Source organism: Sus scrofa, chromosome 14, assembly GCF_054392235.1.
Source record: "Sus scrofa isolate SSC_HxYL_T2T_F1_AM1 chromosome 14, Sscrofa_HxYL_maternal_Yorkshire_Landrace_v2.0, whole genome shotgun sequence".
Lineage (NCBI taxonomy): Eukaryota > Metazoa > Chordata > Mammalia > Artiodactyla > Suidae > Sus > Sus scrofa.
Window position 1 is genome coordinate 95,253,016 of NC_139396.1, and position 20,611 is coordinate 95,273,626.

Below are 20,611 nucleotides of genomic sequence, written 5' to 3' on the forward strand. Positions count from 1 at the left end.
TATTAGCCAGGTTCTTAACCCGCTGGGCCATGATGGGTATTCCCAAGCTGAATTCTTTGCATAGCTGGAACCACGTACTGGGATGTCCTGGGTGGGACACTACAGCCGAGTGACAAGAATTCTTGTTAGGCAGGCCCATCCTGCACCCACCCCGGGGGCTTGATGGCTGACCCCAAATGACCAGGGGTGTCACCATGATGGCTGTGTCCTTGGCAGACAGCTCTATCATGGCATCCTGGAGCTTGGGGCCCTGCCCAGAACTGTCACTGCCAAAATTACGCTGGTGCGTCCATACGGGTTATAGAGAGGAACATGATGTGTGAAACAGGAATTAGGAAGATGTACTTTTGAACGTACATTTTTGCCCTTTAACAAACAATCTGTTTAACATATAAAATAGTTTTGAGGGCACTTATAAAACCTCTATTTGCTTTTTTGAAGACCGGGTATTTTAAATGCTGCGTTGGTAGTTTTTAAAGCTCAACTGGACTGGAGTCAAGCAACGTAGTTCAAGCACAGGGCCCCCTACGGCCATGGCTAAGACCACCATGCCTCTCTGAGCCAATGTGGCACCTGTCCAGTGGGGACAGTATCCCCTGCCTGTCCCCCTCCTGGGCTGTCCCTCTTCCCGGGTTCAAGGGAATCATCCGTGGACCAGCCAGCACAGGGTGAGACCCTGAGTGACGGAACAAAGACCTTGTGCCAAGCGAGAAGGAACCCCATTGCCCCTACCCCGGGCTGAGGGCCGTCCTTCCACGGGTGCCGGGGCCAAAGTGACATCGGCTCTTTTATTTCTGTCCAGAAACTGCTTCCCCAAACAGACGGCAGCCCAGGTGACCCTCAAAGCCATCTCGGCCCACTTCGATGACTCGAGCGCGTCCTCGCTGAAGAACGTCTACTTCCTGCTCTTCGACAGCGAGAGCATCGGCATCTACGTGCAGGAGATGGCCAAGCTCGATGCCAAGTAGCCGCCGCGCTCGCCGCCGGGAACCAGGAGGATCGAAGTCACAGGAGCGGGGTTTTATTTTTCAAAAGGAGAGAGGAAGGGTGACGGCAGGGGAGCGGGTAGCAGAGGCTGCAGGAGCAGGTCCTGCCCACGGGAAGAGCCCGCTGCGTTTTTATATTCTCGTTAAAAAGAGCCTCAGTCCGTAATTAACCAGGTCTCCACGAGGGGTTTCTTTCCATCTGTTTTCTTCCTGTTGTTTTAGAACTTTTTTAAAAAAAAACAGACTTCGTTTTAGATTTATAGCATTGACTTTTACACACACACACACAATCCTCTCAAAATTCTTAAAATCTTCTGTTTCTCCTTTTTGCAAGGGAAGAGGGCATAAAAGTGAGTTGGGATTTGGTGGCTGTCTGTACTCAGTGATGCAAAGAAGAAAATTGGAAAGGCATCTCACAGGTGCTTTTCTTTGCTGTTTTAGTGCCCCCACCCCTATACCCCTATAATATCTGTAACTTCTCCTAAAAAGGTTTCACTTCAGACTTTTGTTTTGTTTTGTTTTTTAAAGAAAAAAGAAAATGAAAGGAAAAAAATAATAAAAGATCCAGTGTCTTTCTTACAACATATTCTTTTATTGCAACATTTTCCTCAGTTTGGAGAATCAATTGTGTCCCCCTGGGTGGAAACTTCTGGAATGTTAAAATAGAAAAAGGCCGGTCACAATGGGGCTGCAACTCCCACCATGCGAGGCCCCCGTCAGATAGTACAGAATGGCCTGTGTTTCTCAGGTGGCAGGTCCTGCTTCCAGAAGAGGCGCCTGGCTGGCCCTCGTCCTCGGGAATGGAGGCCTGGGCGAAGCCTCCGTGAGGTGGTCATCCTTTGGGAAAAAGGCACAGTCTCACTTAAGCCTGGGCCACAAAGTGGAACAGACCTGGGCCACAGCCCATCAGGACAGACCGAGCTCGAGAACCCTAGTGAGCCCGGTGTCCAAAGGGTTCTGGCCAAGTACTGAGGCTGCCATTAAAAGTGGGCAGGGAGGGGCAGGGAGGGCCTGGGCAGGACCTGAACTTACTCAGCTGAATTCGTTCAGCCTACTCTGCCACAGAGATCTCACCTGTGTGGCCCAAAATAGGTCTGCCCTGATTAGAAGTCCTCTCCCAAATAGAGGAGTTATTTTTTTACCTTAACATAATTGGTGGCAGGCACATTGCCACATTGCCGGGCCTCCAGATAAGTGACACTGGCGTTGGCCAGGAAACCAGAGGCACAAAACCACATAGGTTCCCACAGGGTGCCCCAGCCGCAGCATCAGCTAGAGCTTTGTCACTTACAAATTTGCCTATGACAGAAGGCTGGAAGCATGCAGGGCTTCACCTGCTGAATCCCACCCAGCTCCCTGAATGTTAATCAGAGAGCAACCCACCCAAAGGTAGGCTAGCTTGGCTGCCTTTCCTTAACTGTCTCCAGCAGCCGGCAGGCCAGGCTTCTGTCTTAATCTGTTAGCTTTGTGAAAAATTTACTATCTATTAGGATGGACAAAAGAGGAGGGAAACTTTATCTAACTCTTCCTAAATGTAACCTATGTTATATAATTAATATCTAAGCATGGAAATATAGAAGGTTTCATGAAGATTACAGACAATAGGGACTGAGTTTAAAATTAGGCTCCTTTGGAGTTCCCGTCGTGGCGCAGTGGTTAACGAATCCGACTGGGAACCATGAGGTTGCGGGTTCGGTCCCTGCCCTTGCTCAGTGGGTTAACGATCCGGCGTTGCCGTGAGCTGTGGTGTAGGTTGCAGACGCGGCTTGGATCCCACGTTGCCGTGGCTCTGGCGTAGGCTGGTGGCTACAGCTCCAATTCAACCCCTAGCCTGGGAACCTCCATATGACTCGGGAGTGGCCCAAGAAATAGCAACAACAACAAAAAGACAAAAAAAAAAAAAAAAAAATTAGGCTCCTTGGAGTTCCCGTGGTGGCTCAGTGGTTGATGAATCTGATTAGGAACCATGAGGTTGCGGGTTCAATCCCTGGCCTTGCTCAGTGGGTTAAGGATCTGGCGTTGCCGTAAGCTGTGGTACAGGTCCCAGATGAGGCTCGGATCCTGCACTGCTGTGGCTCTAGTGTAGACTGGCAGCTGTAGCTCAGATTTGACCCCTAGCCTGGGAGCCTCCATAGGCTGTGGGAGCAGCACTAGAAAAGGCAAAAGGACAAAAAATAAATTAATTAATTAATTAAATAAAATAAAATTAGGCTCCTGGAGTTCCCATTGTGGCTCAGCGGTAATGAACCTGACTAGTATTCATGAGGATGTGGGTTCGATCCCTGGCCTCACTCAGTGGGTTAAGGACCTGGCGTTTCCATAAGCTGCAGTGCAGGTTGCAGATGTGACTCAGATCCCACGTTGCTGTGGCTGTGGCGTAAGCCTGCAGCTGCAGCTTCAATTTGACCCCGGGTCTAGGAACTTTCATGTGCTGCGGGGGCAGCCCTAAAAATAAATAAATAAATAAAATTAGGTTCTTACTGACAACCTGCAGGATGTGTATTCAGGCTTCCCCGCCCTGAGGAGATGGGAGAGGTTGGGGTGCAGGCCATCTCTCCACCCCAGCTCCCCTCCCTTAGCTGGTTTCCTTGTGCAGGACCTCCTTCCTGCCCTTAACAGACAGGCAGACCCTTCCTGAGACGTCTGAATGCCATATCCCACATGTACACACACACACACACACACACACACACACACACAAACACACACACACACACATCCAAGAGGAGGCTGGGGGAGAGAAAGCAGGCTATGCCCACCCCAAGGCCAAGGGAACCATTCATCCAGCACGAGTGCAGGCAGACCTTTCCAAACCCAGAAAGGCTCCTTTAGGGGTGGTCTTTTTTTTTTTGGCCACTCCCACAGCATGTGAAAGTTCCCAGGCCAGGGATCAAACCTGTGCCACAATTGCGACCTGTACCACAGCTTCAGCAACACCGGATTCTTAACCTGCTGCACCACAAGGGAATTTCCTAGACGTGTCTTTTTGACCCCAATACTCCCCACCCCAGTTTTTTGGTTTTCTGTAAGTTATGTTTCTTGTCAGTGTATCACTGGCATCTTACTCTAGGAAAAGAGCTTTGGCCCTTTGGCATTTGTCAAGCGGGTACCATTTGTCAAGAGAGCAGTTCACCGGGCAGCAGTGGTACCTGTCTCCTGCCCAGCCTCCCCCTCAGGGTGGAGACTGCCGCATGGTTTTCCAACTTGTGGAGACCAGCAGGTCCCGGCTCTTGGCCAGCCGAACCATGAGCCGCCCCACGTAGAAGCCACTGATCTGGCCCACGCCGTCATTTCTCCCCATGGCCAGGAGGAATGTCAGGGAACCTGTGGAACAGAGAGACACACCAGACTAGAACCCTGCTTACCATTCATGCGCCTACAACTCCGAGGGCACAAACCTTTCCTGGGGCCTTCAGTGTCAGGGCAGGGAAATGCGCACAGCTTTCAGGAAGATGAGTAAGTCCCTGAGTTTTTATTCGAGATCTGGTTTCTGGCCCCAGCTTTGAGAGTTTGTGCTAGCGGATGGTCATCCAAAGCCACAAAGCCTTCCCCGTGTCTAACCCCAACTCTCCTAAAGCAGTGCCACACGCGGGGCTTCCTGACCTGGCTTGTAGGTTTTCAGAGGCCTCTGTTTCACGGAGTTGACGATGTTGGCCACGGCGACGCTGGCGTGGAGGCCAGCGTGATAGGCCATCTTGGGCTCCCTCACGTTGGCGCAGTCACCGATGGCATAGATGTGGCTGCAGCCCTCCACCTGGAGGTGCTCGTTCACTCTCAGAGCACCACTGCCGGCCAGCCGATCACCTGCCAGGCAATCCCAAAACCAAGAGGCTGAGCTGCCATGGGAAGTGGCCACCAGAACTCGGTAAAAATAGGCTGCAGTGTTGATCTGGCCATCCTCAAGAGGCAAGCCTCCCTCCTCGTTTATTTCTGCCTGAGGTCCCCACCTCAGAACTCTCCCTGCAAAGGTGAGGTTACTATTCTGGGAAGGAAAAGGGTCAGAAAGACCAGCAGGTGTTGTAATGCCGGTAATTCTTTATAAGTTACTACGGTTAACAATGATTCACTTAAATGAGGATTCAGTTACAACTCAGCCAAGTCTTGAATTTCCTTTTGGATGTGGATCTTTGGGGGGTTTTTTGGTTTTGTTTTGTTTTTTAATAAATGAAGGGCTTTCGGAGTTCAGTGGTTAACGAACCCAAATAGGAACCATGAGGATGCGGGTTCGATCCCTGGCCTCACTCAGTGAGTTAAGGATCCAGCGTTGCCATGAGCTGTGGTGTAGGTCGCAGATATGGCTTGGATCCTGCGTTGCTGTGGCTCTGGTGTAGGCCAGCAGCTGCAGCTCCAATTCGACCCCTAGCCTGGGAACTTCCACATGCCTCGGGTATGGCCCTAAAAAGCAAAAAATAAAAATAAAAAAATAAATGCAGAGCTTTAATAAATGATTAACTTTCTTTTTAAGGGACTTAAAGGAATTTATGTTTGAAAATACAACATTAGGACAATTAGGTATTGAATTCTGGGATCTCTGTACATTATAAGCCCTCAATCCCATAGCAGGAGCTCCTTGTCCAGGAAAGGACCTGGGGACACGGCAACCACAGGGCCTGAAAAGGAACCACTGAGTCTCCAGGCCACCCTACCTCCAGCTGGCTAAACAGTTTTTTATTGAGCTTTAAGAACGTGAGACTTCATTATTGCCCCCCACTCCCAAGGATCATTCCAAGCTCAAGTGACCAAATATTTGGTCACCAAACATCTGAATCAGGGTTTGGGAACAGCAGCATACCTGTGAACCGAAAAGTCCTGACCCTGGAATTTCCTCTGAGTCTGTGTTCCAAGGAAAGCTGACAGAAACCAAATCTTTTTCCTCTCTCTGACACCTGTTCCCTTATCTCACCACTAGGGGTGGGACTCGGTTTTTGGAAGATTCTGTTCATTTTGGCGACCTGGGGCTAAGTCACTATTACTACAGTTGAGGAAGGCACAGCAAGAGTGGACCCACACCTGAATTGAAAGTTTGATGTCACCATTCAGAAGAGAGAAAATGAGGAGTTTCTGTGATGACTCAGTGGGTTTAGAACCCAACTAGTATCCATGAGAATGTTGGTTTGATCCCTGGTCTTGCTCAATGGATGAATGAGCTGGTATTGCCATGAGCAGCAGTGTAAGTCTCAGATCCCCTGCTGCTATTGCTGTGGCTGAGGTGTAGGCCGGCAGCTGCAATGCTCTGATTCAACCCCTAGCCTGGGAACTTCCATGTGCCGAAAGTGCGGCCCTAGAAAGAAAAAAAGAGAGAGAGACCAAATGAGCTGTTGGGATGGGGGAGCGGGTGGCGCCGATTCCTGTGGGAGCAGGCTGCAGGGCCCTCTGGGGGGCTTCAGAGTGAGGAGGCAGCCCGGGGAGCGGCCGCAGCTGGGCCCCCAGCTTACCGAGCGCGCTGCGGTAGGCCAAAGTGTTGATCCTGATGCCGTTGCAGACAATCACCAGGTTGGCGGCTACCTCCGTGCCTTTGTCTGTCTGGACCTTGATGCACTCCTGATACTCATTGAGAGGCAGTCCCTCCAGGTTGCTCACCCGCTCACCTGTTAGGGGAGGCCAGTGACCAGGAGGTTGGCAGAGGGCGGGCATGTCACCAAGCCTGGGGCCCAAGCAAGGGGCTGGCCTGGGGGCTAGAGGCCAGTCTTCTCTGCTTCCCCAAGAAGCTCAGTCTGGACATCTGTCCCCAAGGAATGCAATGAAAGGAGAGTCCCAAAAAGCAATTTGGGGAAGTGAGGCTGAGCTTCCCAAGAAGTTCTGGGAACAGCTATTTGAGGAAGACCTCGGCCACACCTCCCTGAAGGTCTGATCCACCAGCCTCACCGGGCAGGAGAAGCACCTCCAGGCTCACTACCAACAGGGAAAGCAAGGGAAGTCGAGGGCCAGCCCACTCTCCTCGGGCCAGGAGGTGCAGGCAGGAAAAGGGCCTGGGAGCAAGGAGGGTTCTCAAGAGCAGATACTGGTCTCCCTGCAAAAGGATAGGGGGTCGGACCCTGTAAACTGGGGGTCACACTGCCAGAGCGAGGGCCCCATCCTAACATGCTGGATGGGTCTCTTCCCTCCTGCTCTGGACAAAAGCCATGCTCTTCACTATACTCAAAATACAAATCAGGAGGCCCTGTCATGGCTCAACTGGTTAAGAACCCAACTAGTATCCATGAGGATGCTGGTTCGATCCCTGGTCTCGCTCAGTGGGTTAAGGGTCTGGTGTTGCCATGAGCTGTGGGGTAGGTAGCAGATATAGCTCGGATCTGGCATTACCGTGGCTGTGGTATAGGCTGGCAGCTGTAGCTCCCGTTAGACCCCTAGCCTGGGAACTTCCATATGCCACAGGTGTGACCCTAAAAAGACCAAAAAAATAAAAATAAAAATCAAAAACACCCATTCTCTCCACAAAGGAGATATCACAATTCAAGTCAAATCTTTCATATGATTTTTTAATAGACAGGTACCACCTGTAGTGTGTCCACAGCAACAGCCAGGACAGTGCTGCCTCCGTGACAGGGACGTTCGGTAAGTCCTGGGGCCTCTGCCCTGCCCAGGGACAGGCACACCTCTAGCTGGATGACAAGGCTGACAGGTCTCTGCGGCCCAACCGCAGGACACAGAGAGCCTGGGGACGAGGGCGGCCACCCTCTGGCTGGGGGCAGTGACCAAGCCTCAGCCAAATCTCACCAGGCCAGGGGAGGGGCAGGGCAGGAGGGGGCTTGCACATACTCAGCAGCAGCTGCACGCCTTTCCGGAGCAGGATCTCCTTTACTTCCTGCCGGACACAGGGCAGGAGCTCCGTGTCAGCGAGGGCCATTTGGGAGTGAATGAGGGTGACCTGGGGACAAACGACCACAGGGCAGAGAAGGAACCACTGAGTCTCGTGCTCACACGAGGAGGCTTGAAAACACATCAGCCCCACCTCCCCACCTCCACCCCCGACATCCAGTTTACAGGTGAGGAAAGTAAGGCCCCAGAGAAGTAATTTGCCCAATGCCAGAACCAGTTAATGGCAAGCTGGGCTGGAGCCAACATCTCCAAGGGAGAATTCTTGCAGATGTGCCAGGGCTCCGCAACACACAACTCACCTAGGGCCATGCAGAAAATGATTTGCAAGCATCCCTGGGTACTTATAATTATGCAGTCCATATATGAGCCATCAATATTCTGACGGTAAATCAGACTGACATCTATATTAGAGCTGGTTCTAAAACTGGCACTTCCAGGCATGTCTGCTTGCTGCTGGCTCAGCACAGGGAAGTGGGAGGCAGCCTGGAGTGATGTTCAAAGCTTGGGCTTTGAAATCAGACCGTCTGGGTTGAAATTCCTTCTCAGATACCCACTCGGACACTTCCTGAAGCCTCAGTAATATAGATCACAGTCCTACTCCTAGGAATTTTATGTGATGAAATGAGAAAAGACATATAAAGCCTATAACTCAGCACATACTGAATCCTCAATACAGGATGGCTACTAGTACTCTTATTCTACTAACTATAAACGCATGGAAGTCATATTGAGTCATTTTACTACTTTGGACTAGCCTTTACCCCATCAATCAAGATTAATAAACTTCTACACCAACTGCTCATCATAATGTCCAAGAATCTGTCAGAGAACAGTCATATAATTAAGTTAGCCTATATTGATCTTACATTTCAAAACCAACTTCCTCTAGGGAAAAAGAACCAGCCACAGGCTCCTCGTGGCTCCCAGAAGCTGATCTGGCATCACCTGCAGGCAAGCGCTTCCCTCCAGGACCCATAACTGCTGGTCATCACTCAGCCCTCAGCTGAGCCTTTACAGCCTGCTCCCTTTCTCTCCAGGGAACCGGCAGGTTCTCTATCCCTCCACCCCTAAAACAGAACAGGCCACCTTCCCTTAGGCAGAAGGCAGCGCTGGCCAGTCCTTCCCCAGCACAGGCTGTGAGGGGTGAACTGCAGGGTCCCTCTATATGCTCTTCAGGGCAAGGGCTACTGTCTCTTGTTTTATTTATTTGTATTTTTATTTTTTTTAGTCTTTTTAGGGCCACGCCTGTGGCATCTGGAGGTTCCCGGGCTAGGGGTCAAATCAGAGCTGCAGCTGCCAGCCTGCACCACAGCCACAGCAACATGGAATCTGAGCCACGTCTACGACCTACACCACAGCTCATGGCAACGCCAAATCCTTAACCCACTAAGCGAGGCCAGGGATCGAACCCACATCCTCATGGATGCTAGTCAGATTCGTTTCCGCTAAGCCATGATGGAACTCCAGGGTATAGTCTCTTAAAGATCAAAAGGCTGCTGCTTGCCCCAGATAAGACACCAAAGGGGATGTCTTTGACACAGCTAGTTATCAGCAAAAAGAGATAATCAAAGTCTACATTTCTGTTTTGTAAGTTCTTCTGTATCTTTTTTTGTTAGATTCCACATATTAATGAACTCATATGATATCTGTCTTTCTCTGACTTGCAAAACAGAAACAGACTTAATGATTTTGAAACCAAATTCGTGGTCTCCAAAGGGGAAATGTGGGGCGGGAGGGATAATTAGAGGGTTGGGTTTGACATGTACACACTGCTATATATATAACAGATAAGTAACAAGGACCTACTACATAGCACAGAGTAATCTACTCAATACTGTTTTTACTGTATAATAAACTATAGGGGAAAAGAATCTGAAAAGAAACAGTTGTATATGTATAACTGATTTGTACCTGAACTAACACAACTTTCTAAGACAACTGTACTCCAATAATTTTTTTCTTCCTTCTTTTCTTTTTTCTTTCTTCCTTCCTTCCTTCTTTTCTTTCTCTTCCTTTCTTTCCTTTTTTAAGGAAGTTCCCAGGTTAGGGGTGAAATTGGGGCTGCAGATGCAGGCCTACACCACAGCTATAGCAACGCCAAATCTGAGCCGTGTCTGTGACCTGCACCACAGCTCACAGCAACACCAGATCCTTACCCACTGAGCTGGGCCAGGGATCGAACCCACGTCCTCATGGATACTAGTTGAGTTCGTTACCACTGAGCCACAATGGGAACTCCAAAATTCATTAAAAAAAAAAAAAGTCTACATTTTTATCACAAAGGCCTAGACACTACAGGAGACACAGGAGTTAACCTTTTGGAAGGTACTCCCCCAACCCAGGCTTGATTCTCCAGGTTGGCCCAGAGGGCAGGACCCCTCACTTAACTAGGACATACCCTGGCTCTCCAGGAAAATTCCCCAGCAGAATGGGACTTTAGAGGACTTCCCCAAATGCAGAGAACAGGAGGCAGGAGATGGGAAACACACATTCCCTTTTATGTTAACGGAGCTCCACCTCCCAGGCCCTGAGCAAATTCTGATGTTCCTGAGATAAAAAAGAAGCCTGCCTCTGAGAGTTCAAAGCCAGCCGCCAGCCCACCTCTTTCTCTGGGTACTCGGTCTTAATCTCTGCAGCCATCTCCACACCCGCAGAGCCTCCTCCCACCACCACGATGGCCTGTGAGCGCTGGACCTGCAGAAGGAGGAAATATAAGGCACACCCCCAAATCCATGCTGCCTTGGGGTCCATCTAGGGAGTGGGTTCCTTGGCCAAAGAAGCATAGAGAACCGTTTCCAAGTTCAGGGTCCAAATGTGTCTCCTCGGGACCAGCTCTCATGGGGCATCACCCTGCACTTCTCACTCAACTTTCAAAACAGCCCCAAGAGGTCAGTGTCACTACCTGTGCACTTTGCAGAGGATGCTGGCCCGAGTTCCTAATCTCTGCTCTCATATCTGCTCACGACCGTGTAAGAGGCTCCCCAGGCCCCTCAGCCCGAGAAAGACCTGGCTTTGGTCCCGCAGCTGCCCTCACCTGGGGACCTTTCTCTGGGTCTCCCTGCCTCATCTGTTCAGTGGGGACAGACTCCTTCCACCCACCCCTCCAGATCCCCAAGAGAACCAACCAAGACCACAGATCCAAGCCCACTCTATAAAACACAGAGCCCTGTACAAACAGAGCCAGGAGCTACCTGAGCAGGTCTAGTGCTCACATCCAGACCTCATGACAAGTCCAAAGGTCTCCTCCTAGGAGCCCCTTCCTGCGAACAGCACCATTGTGGCTCCAGGCACTTTCTGGGAGCTCCTTGCTGCAGCCCCAGGCATCACCACAGCTGTTCCACTCCCCAGGGGGACCACCCCCCCTGGTCAGTGGGCAGCTCACCTGTGTCACCATGTCCTCATAGGCCTGGATGGCCATCTGCTGGCTAGAGACCTTGTTAAACTTGCCCGGGAAGAGCCCGGTGCTGCCCGTGGCCAGGATGAGATGTGAGAAGGACAGGGCCTGTGAAGGGCCAGGAAAAGAAGGGTGAGCACAGGCCTGGGCTTCTGCAGCCAATGCCAGGCCCCACCAGGCAAGGAGCACCCAGCGGGAGAGGCCCCAGATGAGGGGAGCAAAACCATCTACTGGTTAGGCCAAGGGGTTGCGCTAGAACCCAGGAAGTACCCAAGGAAGCAGATTTTACCTCCTGCCAGAACCACTGGATGTGAAAACAGGAGGGGTGCACTCCCCACGCAGTGGGGGCAGGTAAACAGGGAGCAGGAAACTACTTGTGGGGGAGGAGCAGGGTTCTAGCTTCTAATGGGGAATATCTATATCTATATCTATATCTATATCTACTAGCATTATTTAAGAAGAAACTTCCCCCTCTCTTGGCAAAAGACCAAAAAAAAAAAAGGCAAAGGAGGCAGGGAAATCCTGTTTGGAGCCCAAAATATATAAAATTAACAAAACCAGGAGTTCCCGTGGCTTAGCGGAAAACAATCTGACTAGGATCCATGAAGATGCAGGTTCGATCCCTGGCCTGGCTCGGTGGGTTAAGGACCCGGCATGGCCGTGAGCTATGGGAGGTTGCAGACATGGCTCGGAGCTGGTGTTACTGTGGATGTGATGTAGGCCGGTGGCTACAGTTCCAATTTGACCCCTAGCCTGGGAACTCCCATATGTCCTGGGTGCGGCCCTAAAAAGCAAAAAATAAAATAAAAAAATAAAAGAAATAAAAGAAAATAAAATAAATAAAATAAAATAAAACAAAACAAAACAAAACAAAACAAAACAAAACACCAGAGCTGCTCTGATGGGAGGGGAACTGGAAGGTCTGCATCCCACTCAGCCCATCATAGACCCCAGATCACGGGACAAGGAGGTTCTCAGTAATCTTTCCAACTAGAGATTCTATGGCCCCACTATTAATTTAAGGAGGACCGACTCACACCATGCCACATACCCATCAAAGACAGGAACTGGGACCCCTTTGTCCAATCCCCACTTAGCTTTGAATAGAGATGAGGGCCAGGTGGGAGGGGACTGCAGGCAGCTGGCCAAGGGAACTATGGTCCCACAGGGATTTGCCAGGTGCGGCACTTAGCTCACCGTCCCACCATGGCTGGGGCTGAGGAACACACACAGTGGGGAGAAGAGCTCTGCACCCGTGACACTCCAGTCCGGGTGACGGGGACCATGGCACCTACCGTTTGATTCCAGACAATGAGGGGGGCTCCCGGACCCGGGACCCTGGCTTTCAGAGCATGGGGCTCTGGGATAAAACTGCCTGGCTCAAAATCCTGGTGGAGTCGCTCCAGCTGTGGGGTCCTGGGCAAGCCTCTTAACCTCTGGGTACACTGAGGCCATGCCACCTCCCTCACTGGGTCACGGAGGGTGTTAAGGGAGATCATGGTCAGCTGAAGACAGGAAAGACTCCCAGAATGTCTACACCGCTGTCCTGTGGCTGCCAGGGCCCAGCCTTTGCTCAGGAGGCATCTGCTATCTGCCAGGCTCCAGGCAGGCATTGGGGGAGGAGGGGGGGCTCAGCCCTGAGGGGACCCACCCAGGTGTCCTCCCTCCAATAGCTGCATCCCCAGGGCCTCCTGAAGCCAGCCGAGGACAGCCGGCCCCCAGTGGGTTCACCTCGCCGTCCTCCAGTAGCACAGTCTGATTCTTCAGGTCTATCTCCACCACCAGGCCCTGCCGAAAGTTTTCCTTGAAGGTCACCGAGTAGGAAATGAAGGTCTTTTTGGCAAACCCTGGGGAAGGGACACAGAGGAGGTCACGGTGTAAAACTGGGCTGCCCGCAGAGGCCAGAATAATTCAGAAGCTTTCCTGAGCTGTGTACCAACAGGGGAGGCCTAGGCCAAACAGCCAGGCCAGTGGTATACCCCCAGGTGGCCGCTACCCCCTAAAGTGCCAGCCTGGGCCCCAGGTCCTCGGAGAAGCTCACGCTCTGACTTCTGAATATGGTAGCTACTTAAGGCCAATGACCTTAAGATTCCCAGGAATTTGTCTAGGGGTGGGAGGTAGGCAGCTTGCCCTAAAAGCAGAAAACCACCCACAGCAGTGCCAAGAGCACCCAACAAAGAAAGCCCAGAAAGGGGCCCGTTACCCCTCTCCACAGAGGCCCGGAGGGCAGCCACATTGTGATGGAAGGAGTCCTTCATGTCCACCAGCAGGAAGGGGATGTTCAGTGCCTGCAGCTGGCTGGCAGCCGCGATCCCGCCGAAGCCGCCGCCCACGATCACCACGTGCACAGTTCCTGCCTCCATGGAGACCTGGGACCCCATCTTGGACCAGGTGCTGCTGGAACAGGAGGACAGGAGGACAGGCCACATCAGATTCAGGGGGTCCTGAAGGCTGGGACGGCGGGCAGGGACCCTCAGCAAGAAAGGCCGTGAATGCCAAGACTTGATCTTTTGAAATGATGTAATCACCTACTAGTGAAATTCCAATTTTTAAAATTTATTTATTATTATTTTTATTTTATTTTATTTTTGCTTTTTAGAGCCACACCCATGACAGGCTAGGGGTCTAATTGGAGCTACAGCTGCCAGCCTACCCAACAGCCATAGCAATGCCAGATCCAAGCCACATCTGTGACCTACAGCTCATGGCAACGCCAGATCCTTAACCCACTGAGCAAGGCCAGGGATCAAACCTGCAACCTCATGGTTCATAGTCAGATTCGTTTCTGCTGGGATCAATGGGAACTCCGAAATTCCAATTTTTGTTGTTGTTGTTTTTGTTGTTGTTGTTGCTATTTCTTGGGCCGCACCCGCGGCATATGGAGGTTCCCAGGCTAGGGGTCGAATCGGAGCTGTAGCCACCGGCCTATGCCAGAGCCACAGCAACGCGGGATCCGAGCCGCATCTGCAACCTACACCACAGCTCACGGCAACGCCGGATTGTTAACCCACTGAGCAAGGGCAGGGATCGAACCCGCAACCTCATGGTTCCTAGTCGGATTCGTTAACCACTGCGCCACAACGGGAACTCCCGAAATTCCAATTTTTATAAAATTGGAATTAAATTCCCAAGGAACCTGGGGTATTCTAAATCCCTTTCATCCCTTCAACCCCCCAGCTCCCTCCTCCAAGGCATCTACTGTTACCAAATTTATACGAATCCTTCCAGAGATATTCTGGCCACCTACTATCATGAGTCTTTTTTGCACACATTAATCTACTGATTTGCACTTTTTTCCACTCAATATATTTGCCAACTCAACAACATACATCAACACACAGAGGCTGGTCATGTCAGGGCCACATCGGGGCCCTCACAGGGAAGAAAACGCAGTGAGCCTGAGCACAGGCCCGATGGGCAGTGGATTGGCCAAAGGAGTTGACCCCTGATCCCCAGCCCCCCAGGATCATTGACTGGCTTCCCCCAAGGGCAAACCCTGGCCTCACCCAACTAGCCCTCCATAAAGGTAAATTGATTTTTGGAGTTCCAGGTGCAGAGGCCAGGGCCTGAGGGCACATCCGGGCCCAGGACGGGCTGCCAGAGCTGAGCCAGGGAGGAGAGAAGCTTTTTCGGCATAAGCCGCCTGAGGCCTCCCTGGAATCTGCTCTGCTCTCTCTTCCACTGACCTCTGACACACGACAAAGGGGAAATAGGGGCCTGGCAGCTCTCCAGCCCACTCCACCCTTCATCCTCGGCAGCCTCCCTTGCCCAACACGCCTGGACACCCGACTCTCTCTGGGCTCTTCCAATGCTGATTCTCACCTGGGCCCAAGGACAGCTAGACTCCCCTCTGTTCGCCCATGACCTACTTCGCCAGATACCCAAACCCTCAGCTTAAACTACACAACTGCACCCCCAGCCACCCACTCTGCAAGTACTCAAAAAGCATGTATGCAATTGAGGATGCTGAATTATGTGCTCTACCGAAGCAATGGTGCTGGGCAAACAGCCTCAATCACTGGAAACCTCCACCATGGTTTGTTCATACTCTGTCCAGACTACGTAAAATGAAGAGTGAACTATAATGTAAACTATGGTCTTCTTTAGGGGATTAGGTTAATAGAGGTTCATCAACGATCACAAATGTACCACACGGGTGGGTGATAATGACAGAGGCTATGTATGGGACGGGGCAGGGGCTTATGGGAAATCTCTGTGCCTTCCACCCAGTTGTGTAGTGAACCTAAAACTAATCTAAAAATATAAAGCCTTGGAGCTCCCGTTAAGGCTCAGTGGTTAAGAATCCAATGAGTATCCATGAGGATGCGGGTTCAATCCCTGGCCTTGTTCAGTGGGTTAAGGACGCAGCATTGCCATGAGCATGGATCTGGCGTTGCAGTGGCTGCGGTATAGGCCGGCAGCTGCAGCTCTGATTCGACCCCTGGATCCCTAGCCTGGGAACTTCCATACGCCGCAAGTGCGGCCCTAAAAAGAAAGTAAATAAATAGGAGTTCCCGTCGTGGCTTCAGTGGTTAAGGAACCTAACTAGATTCCATGAAGATGCGGGTTTGATCCCTGGCCTCGCTCAGTGGGTTGAGGATCCAGCGTTGCCATGAGCTGTGGTGTAGGTCGCAGACGTGGCTTGGATCTGGTGTTGCTGTGAGCTGTGGTGTAGGCCGGTGGCTACAGCTCCAATTTGACTCCTAGCCTGGAAACTTCCATATGTCCTGGGTGCGGCCCTAAAAAGACAAAAACAAACAAATAAGTAAATAACATAAAGTCTTTTTTGAAAAAAAAAAAAAAAAAAAAAAAAAGCCTGTCCATGAAAAAGTCAGGTAATAGTACAGCAGGCAGAGCCTAATCTCACCTGTGGGCAATCAGACACACGTACCTCGCTACATATACACACACGCAGGCAATGCTGGCAAGAGTGAGCATCCACTGTGCTTTTACTAATATCTTTGCATTGAATAGGTGGGGTTTCCTCCTCATTCTGGGAAGAAGTTCAGTAACTTGCCCACGTTCAATCCTCTACAGCCTGACCAGATCTGTGCTCCAAACCAAAATCCTAATAGTGGTTGCCAGATGCTAATTTTAGTTTCTTTTTTGAGCTTTCTTCCTCTTTTTTGTACTGTTTGAACATTTTTGAGTGTGTCATTTTACAGAAATAATAAAGCTTTAAAAACAAGACAGGTGGAATTCCCATCATGTCTCAGTGGTTAACGAGCCCAACTAGTATCCATGAGGATTCTGGTTTGATCCCTAGCCTTGCTCAGTGGGTTGAGGACCTGGCGTTGCTGTGAGCTGTGGTGTAGGTCACAGATATGGCTCGGATCCTGCATTGCTGTGGCTGTGGCCGTAGTGTAGGCCGGCAGCTGTAGTTCTGACTCAACCCCTAGCCTGGGAACCTCCCTAAAAAGACAAAAGACCAAAAAAAAAAAAAAAAAAAAAAAAAAAAAAAAAATGGCAGGCCTCCTACTTTTTTTTTATCTTTTTGCCATTTCTTGGGCCGCTTCCGTGGCATATGGCGGTTCCCAGGCTAGGGGTTGAATCAGAGCTATAGCCGCCAGCCTACGCCACAGCCATGGCAACACAGGATCCGAGCCGCATCTTCGACCTACACCCCAGCTCAGGTCAACGGCAGATCCTTAACCCACTGAGCAAGGCCAGGGATCGAACCCACAACCTCACGAGCCTTTGATCTCATGGTTCCTAGTAGGATTCGTTAACCACTGAGCCACAAGAGGAACTCCAGGCCTCCTATTATTTAATTTTTTATTTTTATTTATTATTTATTTTTATGGCCACACCCACAGCCTACAGAATTTCCTAGGCCAGGGATCGAACCCACACCTCTGCAGCAACCCAGGCTGCTACTGTTGGATTCTTAACCCACTGTGCCATGGCGGGAACTCCCCCATCTAATTTTTTAAATTGTGATTTTTCCACATATTACAAAATTCACTATCTCAGCCTGTACAATTTAGTGGTCTTTAGTACATTCATAAAGTTGTGTAACCATCACCACGATCTAATATCAGAACATTTTCATCAACCCTCCCCCCAAAAAGACCCTATATCCATTATTAGCATTCACTCCCCATTCCCTCAAGCCCTTGCAAACCTCTATGGCATATACGCTTTCTGTCTCTATAGATTTGCCTATTCCATACCTTCTAGGTCTGGATTCTTTCACTTAGTGCAATGTTTTCAAGATTCATCCAAGCTGTAACTTGTATCAGTATTTCATTCCTTTTTATGGCTGAGTAATATTCCATTGCATGAAGATACTAGATTTTCTTTATCTATTTGTCAGTTAGTAGACATTTGGGTTGTGTCCACCTTTTGGTTAATATGAGTAATGCCACTATCTGCGTACAACTTTTTGTGTGGATAAAAAAATTCTCTTGAGTGGAGTTCCCGCCATGGTGCAGTGGCTTAAGAATCTGACTGTAGCAGCCTGGGTCACTGCAAAGGCGTGGGTTCAATCCCCAGCCCAGCACAAAGAGTAAAGATCTGGTGTCGCCACAGCTGTGGTATAGGTTGCAGCACCACTCAAATTCAATCCCTGGCCTGGGAATGTCCACATGCCACGGGGGCAGCCATTAAAAAAAAAAAAAAATTCTCTTGAGTATATACCCAGGAATGGAATTGCTGAGTCCTATGCTAACTCTGGATTTAACTTTCTGAAGAACTGCCAAACTCACCATCTGATTTTACAGAGCATAAAGATGAAAAAGAGAACACAGAGAATCTTAACTAAACCTGCCCAGATTCAGGAATGTTAAAATAAAACAAGATCGAAGAGGAGTTCCCACCGTGGCGAAGTGGGTTAATGATCCGGCTTGCTTGTGTGGTGTTGTGGGTGTGATCCCCAGCCTGGCGCAGTAGGTTAAGGATCCGGCATCACTGCAGCTGCGGCATAGGTTGAAGCTCTGGCTTGGATTGATCCCTGGCCTGGGAACTTCCATGTGTCGCAAGTGTGGCCAAAAAAGCAAAAAAAAAAAAAAAAAAGAAGAAGGTCCAAGAGAATAAGTCCTAACTATCCAGCGATGCCTAAGTAATTTTACCCTTGCCCCCTACCCCAACACACACGCAATCTGGTTTCTTCTCAAATTTTCTCAGTAAATCCTGTTTTCTCTGCCACAGACACCCAGCCTGATCCCAGGGGGATTCTTCTTTAGTAATACAAAGGGCTTTGAGGAATCTACTAAAAAATGAGGAAATTAAACATGGAAGCCAAAGCTGTGGAGAGGTCATGCCTCAGAGGACACACAGCAGAAACCCTGTGGGCTCTGATAAGGCAAGGATGTCACCCAGGGTTGCTTCATAGAGATTACAGACAAAACAGGTGGGTTGAATTTTGTTTTTTGGGGGTTTTTTAATATATATTTTTAGGGCCAAAGGAGTGGCATATGGAAGTTCCCAGGCTGGGGGTTGAATCGGAGCTACAGCTACCAGCCTACACCACAGCCACAGCAACACAGGATCGGAGCCTCATCTGCAACCTTCACCACAGCTCACAGCAGTGCCGGATCCTTAGCCCACTGAGTGGGACCAGGGATCAAACCCACATCCTCATGGATACTAGTGGAGTTCATTACCAATGAGCCACCAAGGGAACTCCAAACCCATGGCTTTTGTGTGCTCACTGGTTATAAGGAAGGTGGATTCCACACTGCTTCCAGACTGGTGGTCCTGGCTGAGAGGCTCCAGAGTGTGACTCAGAGCACCAGGACAGTCTCCCTTGCCAGACACCGGGTCTCAAACTGAGACGGGCACTCCTCCACCCTCCCCCCCCGCCCCAGGGAACACATGCTGAACAAAACCTCAAAAGACCAATTTCTGAAAGAGACTCAAAGTCTAAAGAGGAGGAGTTCCCGTCGTGGCACAGTGGTTAACGAACCCGACTAGGAACCATGAGGTTGCGGGTTCCGTCCCTGCCCTTGCTCAGTGGGTTAACGATCCGGCGTTGCCGTGAGCTGTGGTGTAGGTTGCAGACTCGGCTCGGATCCCGCGTTGCTGTGGCTCTGGCGTAGGCCGGTGGCTACAGCTCCAATTCGACCCCTAGCCTGGGAACCTCCATATGCCAAGGGAGCGGCCCAAAGAAATAGCAAAAAGAAAAAAAAAAAAAAAAAAAGTCTAAAGAGGAGGCAGCTCTGGGCAGCAAGGCTCATTTGAGTGTTATACAGGCTAGGCCACAACCTGGTACAGCCTCCTGGGAGCCAGTCTCTCGGTGGTTCCCATAATATTCCCAGAATCTGCTCTCTCACTGCCTGTGCCTGGACCCTGGCTTCCTCCTTTCACCACCAGACATGAAAAGAGCAGGCTGGCCTTGGAGCACACCCGCTCTCTCAGCACCTCACTTAACTGCTGGGTAGTCCAGACCAAGGCCCAGCCCCGCTGAACCTCAGTCTCCTCCTCTGACACCGAGGCCCTCCAGATGCAGGCTTATACACAGTGTTCCTTGGGGGCCTCTGGGAGTCTAGAGCAGTACCCAAGAACCCAAGCAGGCCTCCTTGATATTGCACATATTTACGTATTTTACATGTTGGCCTTTGATCTCAAGGTGCAGAGCCAGGACACCTGGAAGCCCCTTCCCAAACTGTGTCTGATCCTCTGCCCTGTGCCTGTCCTCCTGTGGGACTGTCAGCTCCCAAGCGCCCCTCCCCTCCTCATTTTCAGGGCACATCCAAGGATTAAAGGGAATCTAATTGGAGGGAAAAAGCAGGGTGTGTTTAGGGGGTGCTGTTGGGAGAAGAAGGAAAAAAAAAAAAAAAAACCAGCCAACATCAGGCACTAAAAGCCACTCAGACTGAATTTCAGGAGTCCTGGGCTCCCCACCCCATCACCTCCGGCACATCAGATATCTTGGCCACCTCTCGCCTCAGTCCCGGCAGAAGCTGGGGCTGCGTGGAGAAGCGGACCTTCCAGGGCACCCTGGAAGGGTAACCCAGAACATTTTCCTCCTAGATACCGAGGCGTCCCTCCTGCCATGTGACACCTGCTTCAGTTTCCACCATCCAGCGGCGACCCTCGGAACACCCTGGGATTTACGGGGTTGGGGGGTGGCCGAAGGGGAGAGGAGGTGATAGCGGAGCTGTCTTACTTGAGAAGACTTACGGATTTGTGCGGCGGACGCGGAGGGGACAAGTTTGCTCCTTCTTCGCGGGGAGCAAACCTCTCCGCTGAGTTTGGGGGGACCTGGGCCGGTGCAGACCTGAACAACGCATTCTCGATGGCCTCCCTCTCCTCCCAGGGCCACAACTGGGGAGCCCCGGCCCCCGACGCTGTTCAGGGTGTTTGGGGGCCCTGCAGACTCAGGGGTCTGGGAGAGCCCGCCCTTCGCGCCCCCTCACCTGCCGGCCTCCTCCCGCCGCTTCCGCTCCGGCTCCCGCCCGCTGCTCCGGTT

The 20,611-nt window shown here is 50.9% G+C and overlaps 2 protein-coding genes across 18 annotated transcripts in view; one reads left to right on the plus strand and one right to left on the minus strand.

Moving 5' to 3' along the window:
* MACROH2A2 (macroH2A.2 histone) overlaps positions 1–1,565 on the plus strand; it is a 52,033-nt gene extending 50,468 nt beyond the window's left edge. The window contains exon 9 of the mRNA XM_021073865.2: positions 803–1,565. Within this exon, the coding sequence (XP_020929524.1) occupies positions 803–968 (166 nt within the window). The 3' untranslated portion in view covers positions 969–1,565. The remainder of the gene's footprint in view (positions 1–802) is intronic.
* AIFM2 (apoptosis inducing factor mitochondria associated 2) lies at positions 775–20,611 on the minus strand. Of its 17 annotated transcripts, none has more exons than XM_021073861.2 (10): positions 20,559–20,611; positions 13,403–13,593; positions 12,931–13,046; positions 11,188–11,307; positions 10,407–10,499; positions 7,746–7,854; positions 6,422–6,574; positions 4,590–4,790; positions 4,136–4,310; positions 775–1,210 (listed from the first exon to the last, which is right to left on the minus strand). In XM_021073861.2, exons 2-9 carry the CDS (start codon positions 13,578–13,580, stop codon positions 4,159–4,161), a joined length of 1,122 nt encoding a protein of 373 aa, XP_020929520.2. In that variant the 5' UTR covers positions 13,581–13,593; positions 20,559–20,611; the 3' UTR covers positions 775–1,210; positions 4,136–4,158. The 17 variants fall into 17 exon arrangements, 13 of the variants coding, with proteins under 13 accessions (XP_020929520.2, XP_020929519.2, XP_084853328.1 ...); XM_021073860.2 differs by having other exon boundaries at positions 13,403–13,596; XM_084997202.1 differs by having other exon boundaries at positions 20,323–20,611.